Source organism: Pogoniulus pusillus, chromosome 13 (assembly GCF_015220805.1).
Source record: "Pogoniulus pusillus isolate bPogPus1 chromosome 13, bPogPus1.pri, whole genome shotgun sequence".
NCBI classification, from domain to species: Eukaryota; Metazoa; Chordata; class Aves; order Piciformes; family Lybiidae; genus Pogoniulus; species Pogoniulus pusillus.
This window is the reverse complement of record NC_087276.1, coordinates 21,723,430-21,741,693: the sequence shown is the minus strand read 5'-3', so window position 1 is coordinate 21,741,693 and position 18,264 is coordinate 21,723,430. Positions and strand designations below refer to the sequence as shown.

The window sequence follows — 18,264 nt, the reverse complement described above, 5'->3', positions numbered from 1 at the left end:
AAGTTCTTCCCTGAGAGAGTCATTGGACACTGGAATGGGCTGCCCGGGGAGGTGGTGGAGTCGCCGTCCCTGGGGCTGTTCAAGGCAGGATTGGACGTGGCACTTGGTGCCATGGTCTAGCCTTGAGCTCTGTGGTAAAGGGTTGGACTTGATGATCTGTGAGGTCTCTTCCAACCTTGGTGATACTGTGATACTGTGATGTCTAAATGCCTGCTGAAGAGACCTCAGTCTAACATGATCTGGAAATCTGGACCTGTCTGGTGTTTAATAGCAGGCAGGGAGCAGTGGCTGGTGGCCCCAGGAGGAGTGCTGTTCCTCCTGCTTGCCTCTCCTGGCAGAGGAGCTTTGGTCATAAGTGAAGTGAGCACCAGCAGTGAGAACCAGCTTTGGTTGGCTCACCTTGTGGGTTATAGGAAACAGGGAATGAAAAGTTCTCTTAGGTTCCCAAGCTTAAAAGGGTTCATGGAATTCCAGTGTGGTGAGGCTGGGAGGAACCTCTGGAGATCATCCAGTCCAAAACCCCTGTTGCCCAGCTAGGTTTGGAAGCTCTCCAGGCAAGGAGACTCCCCAGCCTCTCTGGGCAGCCTGCTCCAGGGCTCCAGCACCCTCACACCAAACAACTTTCTCCTCCTGTTCAGGATTGTGCCCTCTGCCTCTAGTCCTGTCCCTGGGCACCACTGAGAAGAGTCTGGGCTCACCCTCTTGCCCCCCACCCTTTGACTTGCTGAGCATTGATCAGATACCCTCTGGGGCTGCTCTTCTCCAGGCTCAACAGTCCCAGGGCTCTCAGCCTTTCCTCCTCACAGAGCTGCTCCAGGCCCCTCAGCATCTGTGGAGCCTCTGCTGGAGTCTCCAGCAGTAGCCCTCTGAGGTACTGTAAGTGCTAACTGACCATGGCTCTCCTTCTGCTGTGTCTCTCTCCCTAGGTGGTCATGCCTTACGTGTGGGTGCCTTAGACAGCTCATCCTCCCATTTTCCCAGTGGCTCAGCTTCCCAAGGGACACAGGCTTCTCCTGCTCCTGCATCTCGATCAGAGAAGTCTGCTGCTGCTCCACAGACACCTCTGCAGAAGGAAAAAGCAAACTTAGCTGCCTATGTCCCACTGCTGACACAGGGGTGGGCAGAAATCCTCGTGCGCAGACCCACAGGTATCTGCAAAGTGTGGAGTTCACCTCTTGTGACTTCTTAAGAAACCAGAGCCTGGGTAAAGAAGAACAACCCATATTTAGGTGGAAATGGATCTCTTTATTGCTCACTGCCTCTTGGAACTAACAGATAGAATGTTTTGGGTTGAAAGAGACCTTAAAGATCAGCCTGGATGCTTTGAAATCACTCTGTAGTGTTTTAAGTCTACAAAAGCCCTGGGAAAAGATTGAAGCAAAGACTTCAATTTGTATATTAAGTCCTCTTTCAGGGATAGAGGCAGATAATATCAGCCCTGCTTTACATTTCTCATCTGGGGCCTTTCTTGAATGTCTCTGTGGTGGTGTAGATTCCCATGCAGGTTTGAGAGGAAAGAGGCTTAGGAATGAGTAAAGCAGCTACTTACTTGTGTCTGCTGTTAGGAAAGGAGTAAGACTGTGCTCAAGACCAACATCTAGAATGCTGCTGGGTTACACCACACAGGCAGGGAGTTGTCATTTCAGCTGGAAGTTGTTTCATGGGAACATAAGTGATCTGATACCAGCTGTGCAGCCTGAAGAGGAGAAGGCTCCAAGAAGACCTAACAGCAGCCTGGCTGTGCCTGAAGGGAGCTACAAGAAGGTTACAGAGAAACTGTTTGCAAAGGCCTGCAGTGACAGGACAAGGACAATGGTTGGAAATGAGAGCAGAGCAGATTGAGATTGGCTGTGAGGAGCAAGTTCTGCACCACAAGGCTGCTGGAACACTGCAGCAGGTTGCCCAGGGAGGGAGTTGAGGTGCCATGCCTGTAGCTATTGAAGGTGAAGCTGGACAAGTCTCTGAACAACCTGCTGTAGTGGAGGATGTCCCTGCTGTCTGCAGGGGGTTTGGACTGGATGGACCTTTGGAGGTCCCTTCCAACCCAACCCATTCTCTGATACCATTAATTGTAATACCTGAGCGTTTTGGCTGCCTGTTGGGAATCTGCACTAATAATGAATCACCAAGGATGGTGTTAGAGGAGCTTGGGGTGAAGAGCAGAGCACTAGGAGCTGCTTACTGAAAACAGGAGATGAATCTATGATCAATCTTACCCAGAACTCAGGGCTTGCTCTAGGTTGATTTTTTCTCTTGCAAAATCCAAAGCAGTTTGTGCCTTTTGTTTTCTGATGGGAATTGGGAATGCTTAATTCTCTTTCCCCTCTTCTCTTGCCAGGTAACACCAGCTGGCTGATGAGTCTGGAGAACCCACTCAGCCCATTCTCTTCAGACATTAACAACATGCCCCTGCAGGAGCTCTCCAATGCTCTCATGGCTGCAGAAAGGTTTAAAGAACACCGAGAAACAGCTCTCTATAAATCCCTCTCTGTGCCCTCCTCCAGCCTGGCCACTGGGACAGCCAAGCCATCACTTCTGCAGCGTTCCAACACAGGTGAGAGATGTCACACCAGCAGCGTGGCCAGCACAGCTGGCACGGGCCTGGTTAATGCCTGATGGGGTTACTGCAGGTCTTCTAGAGCAGAGAAGTTAGCAGCATGAGGTACAACACAGCAGTGAGAAGGGCAACCAGTTCTTGTCCCTAGAAACTGACTGAAAAATTCCCTTTCTCCTGGCTCCTGATGTTCCATCAGAAAAGAACTTCTCTTTCTTCAAGAGAAGAAAGAGGAATGGAGCTTCTCTGGATGGTTCATGTCTTTCATGCTGTTTCCCAAATGAAAATGAACCAAGTCATGGATCTGTTCCCTCTTCCACTTGTTTGGAGCTGATCTGGGCATCCCACATGTGGATAGATGCAGTGTTTCCATTTCCATTTGTCTCCAGTATGGGCATTTGTGTTGGGCATGGAGAGGGCTGTGTTCCTGAGAGAATGGCCCGGTGCAAAACTTTGCCAGCCTGGGGCAATTGGCTGCTGCTGTTCAGTCTGGCCAAAACCAGGCTGTCTTGTACAGCTTGAGACAGCAGAATGCAACTCCTGGTGGCTGGGAATTTGTTCACCTCTTCAAGAGAGTGCTCAGGCTTCAGACTGGTACAGTTGAATCACTTCAGTTTCTTTTAATGGCTTTGTTTTAACAGAGTGCCCAGGGATTTTCTCTGTATTTGGGTATAGCTCATTTCTAAAAGAGCTTTTAATGTTGAGGGGGTTGGTGGTGGCCAACAGCTGAAATTTGTAAAGCTTTCTGTAATCCCTGCTCAGAATTAATAGCATCTAACACTGAGGGTCTGAGCCCTGTCAAAACTGAGCAGTGCTTGCAGCAGAGAAGGGATTTTTCTGGGAGGTGGCACCAGTCATGCAATCCTGGAATGGTTTGGGTTGGAAGGGACCTCTAAACTTCATCCAGTCCAGCCCCCCTGCAGGCAGCAGGGACATCCTTCACTAGTCAAGTTGCTCAGAGCCTTGCCCTGCCTCACCTTCATTGGCTCCAGGGATGGGGCCTCAGCTATCTCCTTGGGCAACCTGCTACAGTGTTCCAGCACCCTTATAGCAGAACTTGTTCCTCACATCCAATCTAAATCTGCTCTGCTCCCCTTCCAAACAGTTGCCCTCATCCTGTCCCTGCAGGCCTTTGCAAACAGTCCCTCTGCAGCTTTCTCATAGCTCCCTTCAGCTACTGGCAGGCTGCTCTGAGGTCTCCCTGGAGCCTTCTCTTCTCCAGGCTGAACACCTCCAGTTCCCTCAGCCTGTCCTCACAGCAGAGCTGCTCCAACCCCCCTGAGCATTTTTGTTCCATGGATTATTTGGAGATCTGATAAAAATGCTAGATTGCAGGTTTGGTTCTTGAACAGGCCAGGATGTGATTTGACAGTGCTGGGGGTAAAGGTTGAACTCAATGATCTTAAAGGTCTTTTCCAACCTTAATGATTCCATGATTCCATGATTTGTAGGATTTCAGAATGTGCAGGCACAAAATTAGAGTAAAACCCAAATGATCACCATATAAAAAAATTATTTCAATCCTTATCCATGACCAATTTTATTGAGTTGTGCTGTTTGGGTGTTAGCTGAAGGCAGCACCCAAACAAATGCCCCTCCTCTGGCAGGCTGAGAAGACCATTTTTGGCCAGATTCTTTTTAATACAACTTGTGCTTGCCAGAGCTCACTGGTGAATGACTGTGTTGAAGGCTTTTTGCTGTCAGACTGTCACATTCATGTTGGTTTTCCTCTTCTGAGGTTAAACCCATGTGAATCTTCCACATATTTCTACTCTTCAGACTCTCTCTGGGTTTAGAAATCCTCTTTTAGCCAGAAGTGTGTAGGTGAGGAAAAGCTCAGGCTGCTTTCCCTGCTTTAGGGCATCACTGAGGAATTTCCTCTTTCCAAACCTCACCAAGATGCATCCTTCAAAGAGAGCAGTTTGGGTCTGCAGTGTTTGAATGTCTTTATGCCTCCTTATTCATGTTCTACCCCTTAAAATATCCCTTTAGCATCTGGTGAGCTTATCCCCAGCTTGCTCTTTCCTTTTGGTTTTATTTCTTTGGTTTGTTGTTGATTTTTTTTTTCAGTAGGCTTTTGGTTACATTTTAAACTCTGTACTTTTTAATTTGATTTTGATTTGATTTTGTTTTGTTTTGTTTTGTTTTGTTTTCACATAGTCTCTCCTTCCTTTTTGATGTAGCTGCTCACTTGATTTCCCTTTGCAGTGGCCTCTTTCTCTTCCATGTACCAGTCCAGTTGTCAAGGGAAGTTGCACAGGAGCATATCCTGGGCAGGTATATTTATAATATCTTTAAGGAAACAAACCCAACCAAAGTATTGCCATAGAAGAACACCTCTGATTCATAGAAAATGTATCCCTCATCCTTCATCTCCCCTTTCATGTCTCCTGTCTGTACCCAGTCTCATTACTCTCAACAAATGGGATCTTGACTAGCATGAAGAAGTCCAAGCCAGACCCAACATCTGCAAGCTGAGACCATTTCTTAAAGCAGCTTTGGTTTCAGCTGGGGAGGGTTCTGAGGCATGAGTTAAATGACAGATTGATTGAATTACTCCTTGATTAATTGAGTTACTCCTTGAGTAATTAATGTCTTTTCAACTCGATTTCACAGCTGCCTTTTTACAAGTTCCCACTCCTGAGAACAGTGCAGCAGCATTCAGGCTTTTCAGGGACAAGCTGAAATGGACTCAGCCCACAGGAATCTGTCAGAACTGTGCACAGAAAAGCTGAAAGGAGCTGATTTATGTATCTGAGGTCTATATAAAATTTGACATTACAAGAGATGCTCCTTCCAAGTTTTATCTGTAATGAAGAGGAAACACATTTCAGGGCAAAACCTGCTCCATTCTAGCTCGGAGGCTCCAAAGCAGCATCAAATCTTTCTCCACTTCAGTAAAATTAACCAGAGTGGAGATCCAATTGCCTACCTTATGAGCACACCACCTGCACTGCTTTGCTGATCTGCACTGCTTTCTGATTTTAATTAGAGGGGCTAAAATGGCTTTCTGCCTCCTTTTCCTTCACTGGAAAAGTCCTCTGTAGAGCAGCAGGGTGTTTGGAACCTCTGGTGGTTGTTGTCACAAGCCTCTTCCCAACAGCACAACCACCCTGCAGGAAAACATTGCTCTCTGCTTCTCCTCTCTGCTGATATTCTTCTCTTCCCACCTAAAGAACAATTAGGCAATGCTCAGATTATTTGAACCCAGCAGCAAACTTGGTAATTGTGGGGGAGCTCAGGAAGCTTGGAAGCACTGGATGTGTGCAGGTGTGCTCTGGCTTGGACAGCTAACCAGATCAGCACGTTGTTTTGGGGTTGTTTTTTTTTTGTTCTAGAAGGTTTTGTGTGTGCAATGCTAACTCTTTAATTGCTTCTTTGAAATAACTTTGGTCCTGCGAGCTGAAATCAATCCAGGAAAAGCTGCTTTAGTGATTTGGGTTTGGTTGGGTTGGTTTGGGGTTTTTTTTCTTTACTTTAATTTTTGCTGATTTGTTTATTGTTTTAATATATATTTTTTTTGTGTGTGTGTGTGTGTGTGTGCTGATTTTATTTGACCTTTTAATTTTCCTTTGGAAAACAAATCTTGGCCTTTCAGATTGGTCTTCCAGTCCCTTGTGTGCATAATGGGAAGCCTCCTGTTCTCCAGCCTTTTCCTTAGGACAAAAAGAAAACCTCCACAACATTCCAACAAAACAAACTCAAAAAAAAGAAAAAGAAAGGTCAAGAGTGGAGCCTTTGGTCAGACTCATCCCTGTGCTCAGGGTCACTGCCCCCTCCACCATAGGCAGGGCTTCCAAGGAGCTTTCTTGTCGGTGTGGTTTGACTGAGCATGTGTCTGCTCAGCTGCCAGCTGCAGGTTTCCCAGTATTGCTGCAGTGCCTGTGTCCCTTCTGCTCTCTTTGGCCTTGGCAGACATCCAGGGCTCAATTGGTTTGCTTCTACTGAGACATACTAGGAAAACTGCCAGACTGCACCTAAAGAGCTCCTGGTGGAACTCCTCATCTCCTTCTAGGCCGCTACAAGGCAGAGGAGCATTGCAAGATGAGACATAGTTTTTCACAGAACCCATGTCTTCATTGCCTGGATGATGAACCTTTAATGCTAGTCTTGTACTTTCTTACATCTTTGTAGTTCCTGTCTGTCCTGATAACCAAGCATTGGTGTCCAAGGTCCCATTTCCTCATCCTGTCCCCTGCTTGTTCATCAGTAACAACTGGAACCAACTGCACTGATTTGGACCCAAGGAGATGCAGCCCTTTGCTGTGAGGGTGAGGTGATCAGTTATTCTGTACACAGAAGGGCAACCAGGAGCAAGTCTGACATGACAAACAATCAGAGAACCAGAGCACTCAGTCAATGTGGTCTTCCATTGAAATCCCACAGGGAAAAGGCTGGTACTTGAGAGGAGAGGATGGGGACCTGCCCAGCTGGGCCTCTCTACACACTTCAGTTCTTCTGCCTTGTGTCTTGGTAGAGTCAGCGGTGGTGCTGGAGGAGGGGAGCCCTTTGGAGATGGAGCTGAAGGAAGCTGAGTCCCCAGTTGAGTCTCCAGAGAGTGAGGACATTGACACTTCGTGTTCTGAACAAGTCCTGAGTGAGGAAAGGTTTGGTAAACCCCACGAGTCTTACAGCAGGGTAAGAAGAAACAGCTTGACCACTTCTGGACCTTTAAAGCTCATCCAGTCCTACCTCCCCTGCAGTCAGCAGGGACATCTGCAACTAGAGCAGGTTGCTCAGAGCCACAAACAACCTGAACAGGTTCCAGGGCTGAGGCATGTCCCACCTCGATGGGCAACCTGGGCCAGGGTCTCACCACCCTCAGCGCCAAAACTGTCTCCCTTCTCTCTAGTCCAAATCTCCCTCTTTTAGTTTCAAACCTGTGGCTCCTGGGCTGCGAGCACATGGCCAGCTTTTTGCCCACCAGCACCCCCAGGCCCTTCTCCACAGGGCTGCTCTCCAGCCCTTCCTCCCCCAGCCTGGATTGCTACCAAGGGTTGCCTTGACCCAGGTGCAGGACCTTGCACTTGCCCCTGTTAAACCTCATGAGGTTCTGCTTCTCCGGCTCTCCCTGATGAACTCCTCTTGGCAGCATCTGGAGGTGCTCACTAATGACACCAAAATGCAGAGGGAGCCCTGCTGAAGCCTTTGGATGGCTTGGGTGGCAGAGCAGCAGCAGTTCAGGCCCATGTTGTGCAGGGTCCTTGATCTCCAGTGCTCTATTCTGGGCATCTTTCTACTCACCTCTCCTTGGGCCTCTCAGGGGGTGCCTCAAGCATTACTGTTGTCAGCTTTTTATTCTGCCTGTCGGGAAAACTTCTCATCATTGTTTCTCCCTCTTTAAGTCCTCCTCCACCTCCAGCCAAGATGAAAAATCTCTGAAGTCTGAGGAGCTGGTGGAGGGTGGCATTCCCATCGGGAGAGTCCTGCCGCCAGAGGATGGGCGCACGCTGGAGGAGCTTTCCTTCCAGCCCTCCCAGCCCCTCAGCAAGTCCAGCTCCTCCCCCGAGCTGCAGACGCTGCAGGAGGTCCTCAAAGATGCCAACGGCAGAGAAGTAACCAGAAGGCTGAGCACAGAAGTGAAATCCAAGTCCCAGTCAGGCAACCTGGAAGGGGAAGGGCTGGGCAGTTGGCTAGGCAAGGGAGAGGACCCCAGAGTGACTGGGTCAGGGGGGTTGGATGGCACTGGTCCTGTCACCTCTCCTCGCTCCCCCTCTGGGCACCGCCCCCGAGGATACACCATCTCTGACTCAGCCCCATCAAGGAGGGGAAAGAGGATTGAGAGAGAGGCCTTCAAGAGCAGAACTGCAGCTTCCAATGCTGAGAAGGTCCCTGGAATAAACCCCAGGTGGGTGCTGGGGCTCCTCTGGAGCGCAGAGCAGTGAGCTCAGAATCGCTGCAGCCATGGCTGCTGGAGCTGTTGTTGCTGGGTTGGTGGGGCCCACAAGGCAGTGCCTGGTTCAGAACCTAAAGGTGAATGCCCTGCTTTTCAGCAGCTGCTGGAGACACCTTGAACCCACTGCCACCGAGGCAGCCTGGTGATTAAGGAGCTGGGTCACTGAAGGGGTGAAAGAAGTAGAGGAAGAGTTTTGTCACTTTAGGGTCTCTCCCAGCTTAGAGTCCCAGTGCATGTGTGGCTGGAATGCAGGCCACCTACGGTTGATGTGGCTGTCAACAGGATGAATTGCTGGCCTTGCACTTCCAGAAGAGGTTAGAATAGTTGCTTTTTGAACTTCAGCTATTGGTAGTTGCCCAAAATTCCATGATGAGACAATCTTCATCTTCTGAAGGCAGGTAAAGTGCAGACAGCTGCAAAATCACATCTCTGCTTGCTCTGAAGGACCTCCCTGGCTGTGAGGCAGGTGTGAAGCCTCACTTCTCCTCCAGCCTGCCTTTTGAAGAGGCAATTTGTGCAGCTGCTGCTGTTTGACACAAACATTGCTTGCCTGACAGGGGTCTGTTACAACCCACACCTAAAGGGTCTCTAGGAGATGAGTAACTCTCTGTTAGCCTTTTAATTGCCTCTCTTTTTCTTCTGCACATAACTTTTATTTTTGCACCCAACAGATCAAAACTGACTTCATTTTCATACTAACAGGACCCTTTCCCCCCTTTTTTCTCCTTCAGCTTTGTGTTTTTACAGTTGTACCACTCCCCATTCTTTGGTGATGAGAACAACAAGCCCCTTTTGTTGCCAAATGAGGTAGGCAAAGGGGTTTTTTCCTTTTAAAATCCTTGTAGTTAATTCTAGGGGGGACCTAAATGACAGTAATGAATGTCCAGCTCAGATGGTGTGATTTAAAAGGTGTTTCCTTCTCAACTCCCTTCCTGGTAACTCCCACTTGGATTGAATTGGAGATCATAGAATCATAGAATCAACCAGGTTGGAAGAGACCTCCAACATCATCCAGTCCAACCTATCCCCCAGCCCTATCCAGTCAACTAGATCATGGCACTAAGTGTGATGCTGGGAGATCTCCCACTTGGATTGAATTGGAGATGCTGGGAGATTCAGCAGGTGCTGTTTCAGGGTCTCAGCCAGCAGGCAGAGTGACGTGTGGAGGTTTGGGGTTAGCTGTTAGGAGGAGCTCGAGGTGAAAACTGAGCAGTAGGTAGGTGATAGTGGCAGGATGTTACTTGGAGAGACACCTCAGCTCTGCATGTAATTTGGAGTGGCCACGAAGCTTTCTGTGGTTGTGGGAAAAATTGGTCAATTATGTGATGGTTTGGGTGTTCCCTGCCCCCCACTTTGGAAAATCACCCAGACTAGACTCAGTGGCTCTGGAAGTTGAGTGGAGCTTTATATTTACAGCTTAGCACAAAGTACAGGCAGGTGTTTACAACATCTACAGCTACAGACAGACATAGACAAGTTCAAAAGCAATACAGAAACATAACAGCCCTCCCAGAAAGCAGAGTCCCCAGGAGGGGCTCCCAACCACCCTTCCACCTTCCTCCCACCCTTCTGCCTTACCCTAGACTTTGCCTTATGCTCAAGGTAGCTTGGAGGGTCGTTCAGGGGAGTTAGGAAGCAGATGGATTAGTCACACAGATGGCAGGTTAGGTTAGAGAGAGAAGTTCAGACCCAGGGAGACAGAGAGCCACTCTGTTATCTATGTTTGTGTTCTTGTTCTTATCCATCTCAGCAAGCCTATGAGTGAAGTAGCCATCAGCACTGTTTCCTTTTCACAGCCTGTCATCTAATCCCTCTCACCAAAACATTCTAGGTAGGCTCAAACTAGCACAATGATTCTATGATTCTATTTGCTAAAGAAGCAGTTTTGGAATGAGGTTGCTGAGAGCTGAACACCACAGAGCTCCTGCTGAACATTTTCCCTCCCTTTAGGTTTGGGTGGTCAGGGAGTGGGGAGCCTGAGTGAGGTGAGATGATGGCTCATGCTGGAAATGCTCTTCAGAGCAAGAGAGGTTCATGCCTGGAGCTTTATTTGTCGTGGCAAGTGCATCTAACCCCTGCAGTCTGCCAGCTGCACCTCATCTGAGGTACAGAAGCAAGGCAGTGTGGTGACAGGTGGCACAGAGCACTGCTCTGCACCTTGCACCGATGCTGCTCCATGTCCTTGCCAAACAGAGTAGGGCAGAGTCAGCAAGGCAGGCAGCAGTGAGGGTCAGGAAGCTGTGCTGCCACTGTGCTGTCACTGCCCTGAAGGCCTTGCAGGGGGTGCAGTGGGGGTGGATCAGTGAAGCTGTGGCCAATGTTTTGTTTGCAGACGTTTGAACGGTCAGTGCAGCTGCTGGATCAGATCCCCTCCTACGACACGCACAAGATCGCTGTGCTCTATGTTGGAGAAGGACAGGTGAGCTCACTTCCACCTCAGCAGGCACCACTGCTCCAGATTTCATGGAGCCAAAGACTGCTTGCAGTTGAAAAGGACCTTTAGAGGTCATCCAGTCCAGCTCCCCTTGCAGCCAGCAGGAACATCAGCAACTAGAGCAGGTTGCTCGGAGCCCCAAACAACCTGACCTGGAATGGCTCCAGGGATGGGGCATCTCTCACCTCTCTGGGCAATGTGGGCTAGGGTCTCACCACCCTCAATATAACAAATGTCTTGCTGCTCTCTAGTTTTGAATCTCCCTCTTTTAGTTTAAACCATCACTCCTCATCCTGTCCCAACAGGCCCTGCTCAAAAGCCTGTCCACAACTTTCTTCTCATCCCTTTTAAGCAGTGAAGAGCCACCAGAAGGCCCCCTGGAGCCCTCTGCAGGCTGAACCATTTCTCCTCCTCCTGCGTGGCCTTGCTTCACCTTAATTTCTTGTGCTAAAACCAGTGCATTCCTGGAGGCCTTCTAGGAAGGCAATGAGCCATCAGCTGGTTCTGCTCTCAGCACTCACCGTGGGGCTTCCATCTCCCCCTCTCCTAGAGCAACAACGAGATTGCCATCCTCTCCAACGAGCACGGCTCCTACCGCTACACCGAGTTCCTCACCGGCTTAGGGAAGCTCATCGAGCTCAAAGACTGTCAGCCAGATAAGATCTACCTCGGCGGCCTGGATGTCTGTGGAGAGGATGGGCAGTTCACCTACTGCTGGCACGATGACATCATGCAAGGTAAGGTAGCTCCAGATGGTCTCTTCCCATCTGAGCTGCCTTCTACAAACCCTTTATGTTCGAGAGATGTAGACAAGACCTGGGGCTCTCCTCTCCTCTCTTTTACAGAACCATACAATGGTAGGGGCTGGAAGGGACCTCTAGAGATAATCTAGCTCAACCCCCATGCCAAGGCAGGGTCACCTTGAGAAGGTCACATAGGAACAAGTCCAGGCAGGTTTGGAATCTCTCCAGAGGTGGAGACTCCACCACCTCTCTGGGCAGCCTCCTCTAGGGCTTGACCACTCTTGCAGGAAAGAAATTGTTCCTAATATCCAAACTAACTCTGCCCTGACACAATTTTAGGCCATTTCCTCTCCTTCTGTCACTTGATACTAGGGAGAAGAGACCAACTCCCACCTGACTCCAACCTCCTTTCAGGCAGTTGTAGAGAGCAATGAGGTTTCCCCTAGACCTCCTTTCCTCCAGGCTAAACAACCCCAGTTCCCATAGCTACTCCTCACTAGCTCTGTTCTCCATACCCTTCATCAGCTTTATTGTCCTTCTCTGGACCTGCTCCAGTCCCTCAATGTCCTTCTTGGACTGAGAGGCTGAGAACTGACCCCAGTACTCAAGGTGTAGCCTTGCCAGTGCTGGGTAGAGGGGGAAATTCCCTGTCCTTGTCCTCTGGCCACTGTACTGAGAGAGCAGAACTTTTATTTCCCCTTGTGGTGCTGTTGGTGCTACTTTGTGGCCCATTGCTGCTTGCAGCCCAGCCTGAGGACTTCTCTGTCTCCTCTGCAGCCATTTTTCACATTGCCACTCTGATGCCCACCAAGGATCTGGACAAGTATCGCTGTGACAAGAAGAGGCACCTTGGCAATGATTTTGTTTCCATCATTTACAATGATTCTGGAGAAGACTTTAAACTGGGCACCATCAAGGTACAAGATCTGACTTGTGGGTGGCTTCCAAAAGAGGCTGGTGGCTGCTTGCAGAATCTTCATCTCCTATGTGTTCATAGAATCAGTCAGGGTTGGAAGGGACCACAAGGGTCAGCCAGTTCCAAACCCCCTGCCATGCCCAGGGACACCCTACCCTAGAGCAGGCTGGCCACAGCCTCAGCCAGCCTGGCCTTAAACACCTCCAGAGATGGGGCCTCCACCACCTCCCTGGGCAACCCATTCCAGCCTCTCACCACTCTCATTCTGGAGAACTTCTTCCTCACATCCAGTCTGAATCTCCCCACCTCCAGCTTTGCTCCATTCCCCCTAGTCCTGGCACTCCCTGAGAGCCTGAAAAGTCCCTTCTTAGCTTTTTTGTAAGCCCCCTTCACAAGAAGGTCACCTGGGAGCCTCCTCTTCTGCAGACTGAACAGCCCCAACTCTTGCAGTCTGTCCTCACAGCAGGGCTGCTCCAGCCCTCTGAGCATCCTCATGGCCCTTCTCTGGACACACTCCAGCATCTCCACATCCCTCTTGTAATGGGAGCTCCCAAACTGGATGCAGTACTCCAGGTTCACTTAGTGAACAGCATGGACATCCTGGAGGGGGATTGTTGGCCGTGGTGGGTTCACCTGTGTGTGTCTGGCACTCACATGAGTCTCTCTTGCTGCCAGGGTAATGATTTTCTCTTTCCCCCCTGTTTGATTGTTTTCTCCTCAGGGGCAGTTCAATTTTGTTCATGTCATCATCACACCACTCGACTACGACTGCAACCTGGTGACGCTGCAGTGTCGCAAAGGTAGGAGCCCCTCCAGCCTTTGCTCTCAGCCTCTGCTCTGCTGGTGGTGCAGCAGCTGCCTTCACCCTGCAGGCCTTCTGTGTCTCAAAAGTAAAAGTGTGCAGCAGAGACTCTCTGAAACCAGTTTGCTGCCCACTTAGGACTGGATATGGCCTGTTCATGTCCAAGATAAGAAGTGTCTTCCCAGTGTACTGCTCATGCTATCCCAGAATCCCAGCATGATGAGGCTGGAAGGGACCTCTGGAAATATCCAGACCAACCCCCCTGCTAAAGTAGGGCACCCACAGCAGCTTGCCCAGGATCACAATGCCCAGCTGAGGTTGGAAGCTCTCCAGGCAAGCAGACTCCACAGCCTCTCTGAGCAGCCTGTTCCGGCAGCCTCACACCAGACAAGTTTCTTCTCCTGTTCAGATGGAACCTGCTGGGTTCCAGTTTGTGCCTACTGCCCCTGGGCACCTCTGACAGGAGTCTGGCCCCATCCTCTTGCCCCCCAGCCTTTAGCTGTTGCTGAGCATTGATCAAATCCCTTCTGGGGCTGCTCTTTCCCAAGCTCAACAGCCCCAGGTCTCTCAGCCTTCCCTCCTCACAGAGCTACTCCAGGCCCCTCAGCATCTCTGTGGCCTCCACTGGACTCTCTCCAGTAACTCCTTGTCTGTATCGAACTGAAGAACCCAGAACTGCACCCAGGACTCCCAACTGTGGCCTCCCTATGGTAGAGTAGAGGGGAGGAGAACCTCCCTCCATCTGCTGACCATTGGCCTTGTTGGCTACAAGAGCACAGTGCTAGCTGATCTGTCTCCAGGCTCAGGACAAAGTGCCAGCAGAGTCGAGCAGCTCCCTCTAACAATTGCTGGGGAATACTGGAGGAGATCTGAGGTGAAGGTCTCTGTCCCTTTGGCCTGTGCAGGAGCTGGAAGCCAGTCCTGGCTCCATGTGAGCTCAGCAGTGCGGGTGCAGTAATCTGCAGGGGAATTCTCTTTGCTCTTGACAAAGGGACACCTCTGAGGTGTTTTTTCACTCACCCTTTGGTTCAGGTGTTGAGAAGCCCAGACCTTCACAGAGCAGCCAGACTTTGAGAGCCAGTTGTGTTATGGGTGTGTATAAGGTCTGCTCCAGTTGGAGCTAGAGAGAACTTCTCAGCTTCTGTGATGAAGTTCTTCAGGTTATTTTGCTGATTTAGTTCCTGGCAACCCTTGGCCTGTTCTTGGCTGTGCTATAAGGATGGTCTTCTTCTTGCTTTAAACCACAGACATGGAGGGCCTTGTGGACACCAGTGTTGCCAAGATCATCTCTGACAAGAACCTGCCCTTTGTGGCCCGTCAGATGGCCTTGCATGCTAACGTGAGTACTGCTGAGCTCCCGCACACCTTCTGGCCTTCACCTGCTGTCTTGGTCCATCACCAGCTTCCAAGGCAACAAGAAAGCAGGCTTTCTGCTTCAGTTATTGCTGTCCACCTTGGACATGAACAGTTATGACCTGGGGCTGGTCTCCAGCTGCTGTTAAACTCTACTAGAACCTTCTAATGAATCACAGAATCACAGAACTCTAGAGGTTGGAAGGGACCTCCAGAGGTCATCCAGTCCAACCTCCCTGCCAAGGCAGGATTCCCTAGGGCAGTTCACACAGGAATGCATTCATGTGGGTTTGAAGAGTCTCCAGAGGAGGAGACTCCGTAACTTCTCTGGGCAGCCTGCTCCAGGGCTCTGTCACCCTCACTCTAAAGAAGTTCTCCTCGTGTTGAGGTGAAAGCTTCTATGCTCCAGTTTGTAGCTGTTGTTCCCTGTCTTATTGCTGTGGATCACTGAAAAGGGATTGGCCCCAGCCACTTGACACCCACCCCTCAGATAGTTGTGGACTTTGCTGAGATCTCCTCTCAGTCTTCTCTCCAGACTAAACAGCCCCAGAGCTCTCAGTCTCTCTTCACAAGGGAGATGCTGAAGCCCCCCAGTCATCCTCGTGGCTCTCTGCTGGACTCTTTCCAGCAGGTCCCTGTCTCTCCTGAACTAGGGAGCCCAAACCTGTGATGTTGTTGTCATGATGATGTTCAAGTGTCTCCTTTCTTTGCCTCCTTTCTCCCCACAGATGGCTTCCCAGGTCCACCACAGCCGCTCAAACCCCACAGACACCTACCCATCCAAATGGATCGCGAGGCTGCGGCACATCAAGCGGCTGAGGCACCGGGTGAGTCCAGGCCTCTGCTCCTGCTCTGGGGAGCTGGGCTCTGCCTCACAGTGCTGCTGCACAGCAGGCCAGAAGGTCATGAGGCAAGAGGAGCAGAGTCATAGAATAGAGTTATTTTGGTTGGAGAAGGCCTTAAAGATTCATAGAATGTGCTGGGTTGGATGGGACCTTAAAGCTCATTGAGTTCCACCTTCTCTGCCATGGGCAGGGACACCTCCCACTAGAGCAGGCTGCTCCTCATCCAGCTTGGCCTTGAGCACCTCCAAGGAAGGGATATCCACAACCTCCTTGAGCAACCTGCTTCAGTGTCTCACCACCCTCACTGGAGAGAATTTGTTCCTGCTCTGCAGTCTCAATCTCCCCTCCTCAAGTCCAACCATTTCTGACTCTGCCACGTCTGGTGCTAGTCACAAGATATGTGTGAGGGTCAGAGTCCAGCTGCTGTGGGGATCAGCACTGCAGTGATGCAGGTCTGGGCTGCCGAGCTTCTCAGTAGCTTCCCTAGTGGCAAAGGGCCTTGGGGACCTAAATAGCTGGACCCAGAGCTGTGCCTACTTGGCACCATGGACTAGAATAGAACCATAGAATGCACTGGACAGGAGGGGATCTTTAAAGCACATCCAGTCCAACTCCCTGCAGTCAGCTGGGACATCCCCAAGTAGAGCAGGTTGCTCAGAGCCCCAGACAACCTGACCTGCAATGGTCCCAGGCATTGGGACATCTCCCACTTCTCTAGGCAACCTGGGGTACAGGGTCTCACCACCCTCTGTCCCATGCAAGGGATGGTAGAACAAGCTGCCCTGCCCTGATGGGAGGGTGAAGGGTTTGAGGGCTCATCTGTTCTTGTTTGACTTTCAGCTACGTGAAGAAACCCAGTACCAGACTCCTGGCCTTCCCCTGCAGATGCATCCATCTGCTCCCAGCAAGCCTCCTGCCCAGCTGCCTCAGGACCCTCCTGCCACCTACGAGACAGGGCAGAGGAAGAGGCTGATCTCCTCGGTGGACGACTTCACTGAGTTTGTGTAGCCCCCAGCAGCAAAAGGTGCTGGTGCTGGGTCACAGCAGGCAGCAGAAGCGTTTTACCTGCCTGCTGACTCCCTGTGGCTGCATGGACCTGGTGGAGCAGGGTCTGAAGCTGCAGTGTGGCTCCATAGCTGGAGGCTCAGGTGGTGCACTCACATTGCCCCTGCTGTCTGGTGAGGAAGCTCAGCAGGTACTCCCAAGAGAGCCAACTCCACCTGCTTTGGTTTGATTGGGTTTCAGCTCTTTCGAGGCTTCCATCTCTGGTGGGTGCAGAACCTTTCTTTGGACTCCTTCCATGCCAGCACCTGGTGGAAGCAGGCAGAGTCTCATCTTTGGCAGCTTGCCTTGGAGTTGGATGGTGCAGGAATTGTGGGCATTTGGATGGTTTTATCAGGAATGAGACATGAAGGGCTGAAAATGCAGTTGCTATTTCTAAGCACCCTGGGATTCCAGCTCCTCTCCTGGCCTCTCAGCACTTCAACTCTTCAGGGTCTCAGACTCATTCTGCTGCCAGCTCTGGTGGGAGTTCATCTGGGTTCTGCTTCACCTTCCAAGGCTTCATCATCTCCATTTTGACAGCTCCAGAGCAAACCTCCCCAGCTCAGGCAGCAGGAAGGATTTTACTGGCAGAGCTAGGACACAACTGGGAGGTGGATGGCCCTTGGTGGAGCTGGGCCATGGATCTTGGGCTGCTCACCCTGATCCCTGACTGCAAGGATTCAGACAGAGGCCAGACCTGGAATTTCCATGAGCTGCAGCAGCACTGGGGGTAACCTGCTCCTCTCCATGCCCTCAGGGAAGTCCCATTTGGAGAGACCTTTGACATGTCTTTGGGCACCATCTCTGAAGGTTCTGCCTGCTGCAGTAAAGCACAGGGACAGTGTCTCCTGCTGGGCCCTTGGAGCAGGTAGGAAGTGTCCTCCCAGTGCATGCATCTGCAGGTGGAACGGGATCGTGGAGCCCAACTTGAGGTAAGCTCATCAGACACTACACTACCAAACTGGGAGAGCCCATGGAAGCTGCATGATGCTGGGAGCACTTCATCTCCTGCTTTGTCTGCCCAGGGAGAGTGTGGCACTGTGGGGACACAACAGCCATGCCCTGGCCCTGGAGATGAAGCCCAGTGCCATCTGCACAGGGGCCTGTGAGGGGATGGAAGTGATGGCACTGGCATGTGCAGGGACCTTGGGGACCTCCAGCTGTTCATTGTGTTTTGAGTGTTTCTAAGTTGTAAAGGAAATAAAATATTGGTATGGTTGGTGGCTTCCTACTGGCTTGGGACAATTCCAGCTGCTTCATCATCATGGGAATTCTTCCTCTTTTTCCCTTCCAGCTTTCCAAGCTGTGTCACTGCTGATTCAGTACCCACCACCCACTCTCCAGGTGCTGGACATGGTGCCGTGTTCCAGTCCCTCTACTGGGAATCTGGTTCAGTTCCAGGTAACCTCTGCAGCAAGGCTGGGGCTATTCTGATGGTGCTTCCCACCACAGATGAGCCAGAGCAGCTTGCTCTTGTGCACTGGTAACCCCAAGCCCTTCTGCCTTAGCTTGCCTTGGCCAAGGCTTCCTCACACTGAGCACTGATGGAGTCAGTCACAGCACAGAGCTGCCCTCATGGCCTGGGGTAACAAAACATCTGGTGTGGGGTAGGAGATCTTAGGGGAACAAAGCTGGGGGAGGTTCTGGAGAACAGGGCTGGTGAGGAGCAGCTGAGGG

The 18,264-nt window shown here is 50.8% G+C and overlaps 1 protein-coding gene across 6 annotated transcripts in view; it reads left to right on the top strand.

Moving 5' to 3' along the window:
* The window catches only part of TSC2 (TSC complex subunit 2), a 49,793-nt gene extending 31,975 nt beyond the window's left edge, over nucleotides 1-17,818 (top strand). For 3 of the 6 annotated variants that reach the window (XM_064153485.1, XM_064153482.1, XM_064153481.1), the window contains 13 exons: nucleotides 927-1,148; nucleotides 2,339-2,554; nucleotides 4,763-4,831; nucleotides 7,032-7,192; nucleotides 7,900-8,402; nucleotides 9,182-9,257; nucleotides 10,783-10,869; nucleotides 11,435-11,621; nucleotides 12,405-12,544; nucleotides 13,265-13,343; nucleotides 14,593-14,684; nucleotides 15,427-15,525; nucleotides 16,384-17,818. In XM_064153485.1, coding sequence (XP_064009555.1) covers nucleotides 927-1,148; nucleotides 2,339-2,554; nucleotides 4,763-4,831; nucleotides 7,032-7,192; nucleotides 7,900-8,402; nucleotides 9,182-9,257; nucleotides 10,783-10,869; nucleotides 11,435-11,621; nucleotides 12,405-12,544; nucleotides 13,265-13,343; nucleotides 14,593-14,684; nucleotides 15,427-15,525; nucleotides 16,384-16,551 — 2,099 coding nt within the window. In that variant the 3' untranslated portion in view covers nucleotides 16,552-17,818. The remainder of the gene's footprint in view (nucleotides 1-926; nucleotides 1,149-2,338; nucleotides 2,555-4,762; nucleotides 4,832-7,031; nucleotides 7,193-7,899; nucleotides 8,403-9,181; nucleotides 9,258-10,782; nucleotides 10,870-11,434; nucleotides 11,622-12,404; nucleotides 12,545-13,264; nucleotides 13,344-14,592; nucleotides 14,685-15,426; nucleotides 15,526-16,383) is intronic. The other 3 variants (XM_064153486.1, XM_064153484.1, XM_064153483.1) reach the window with 1 other exon arrangement.
* The last annotated feature ends 446 nt before the right edge of the window (nucleotides 17,819-18,264 follow it).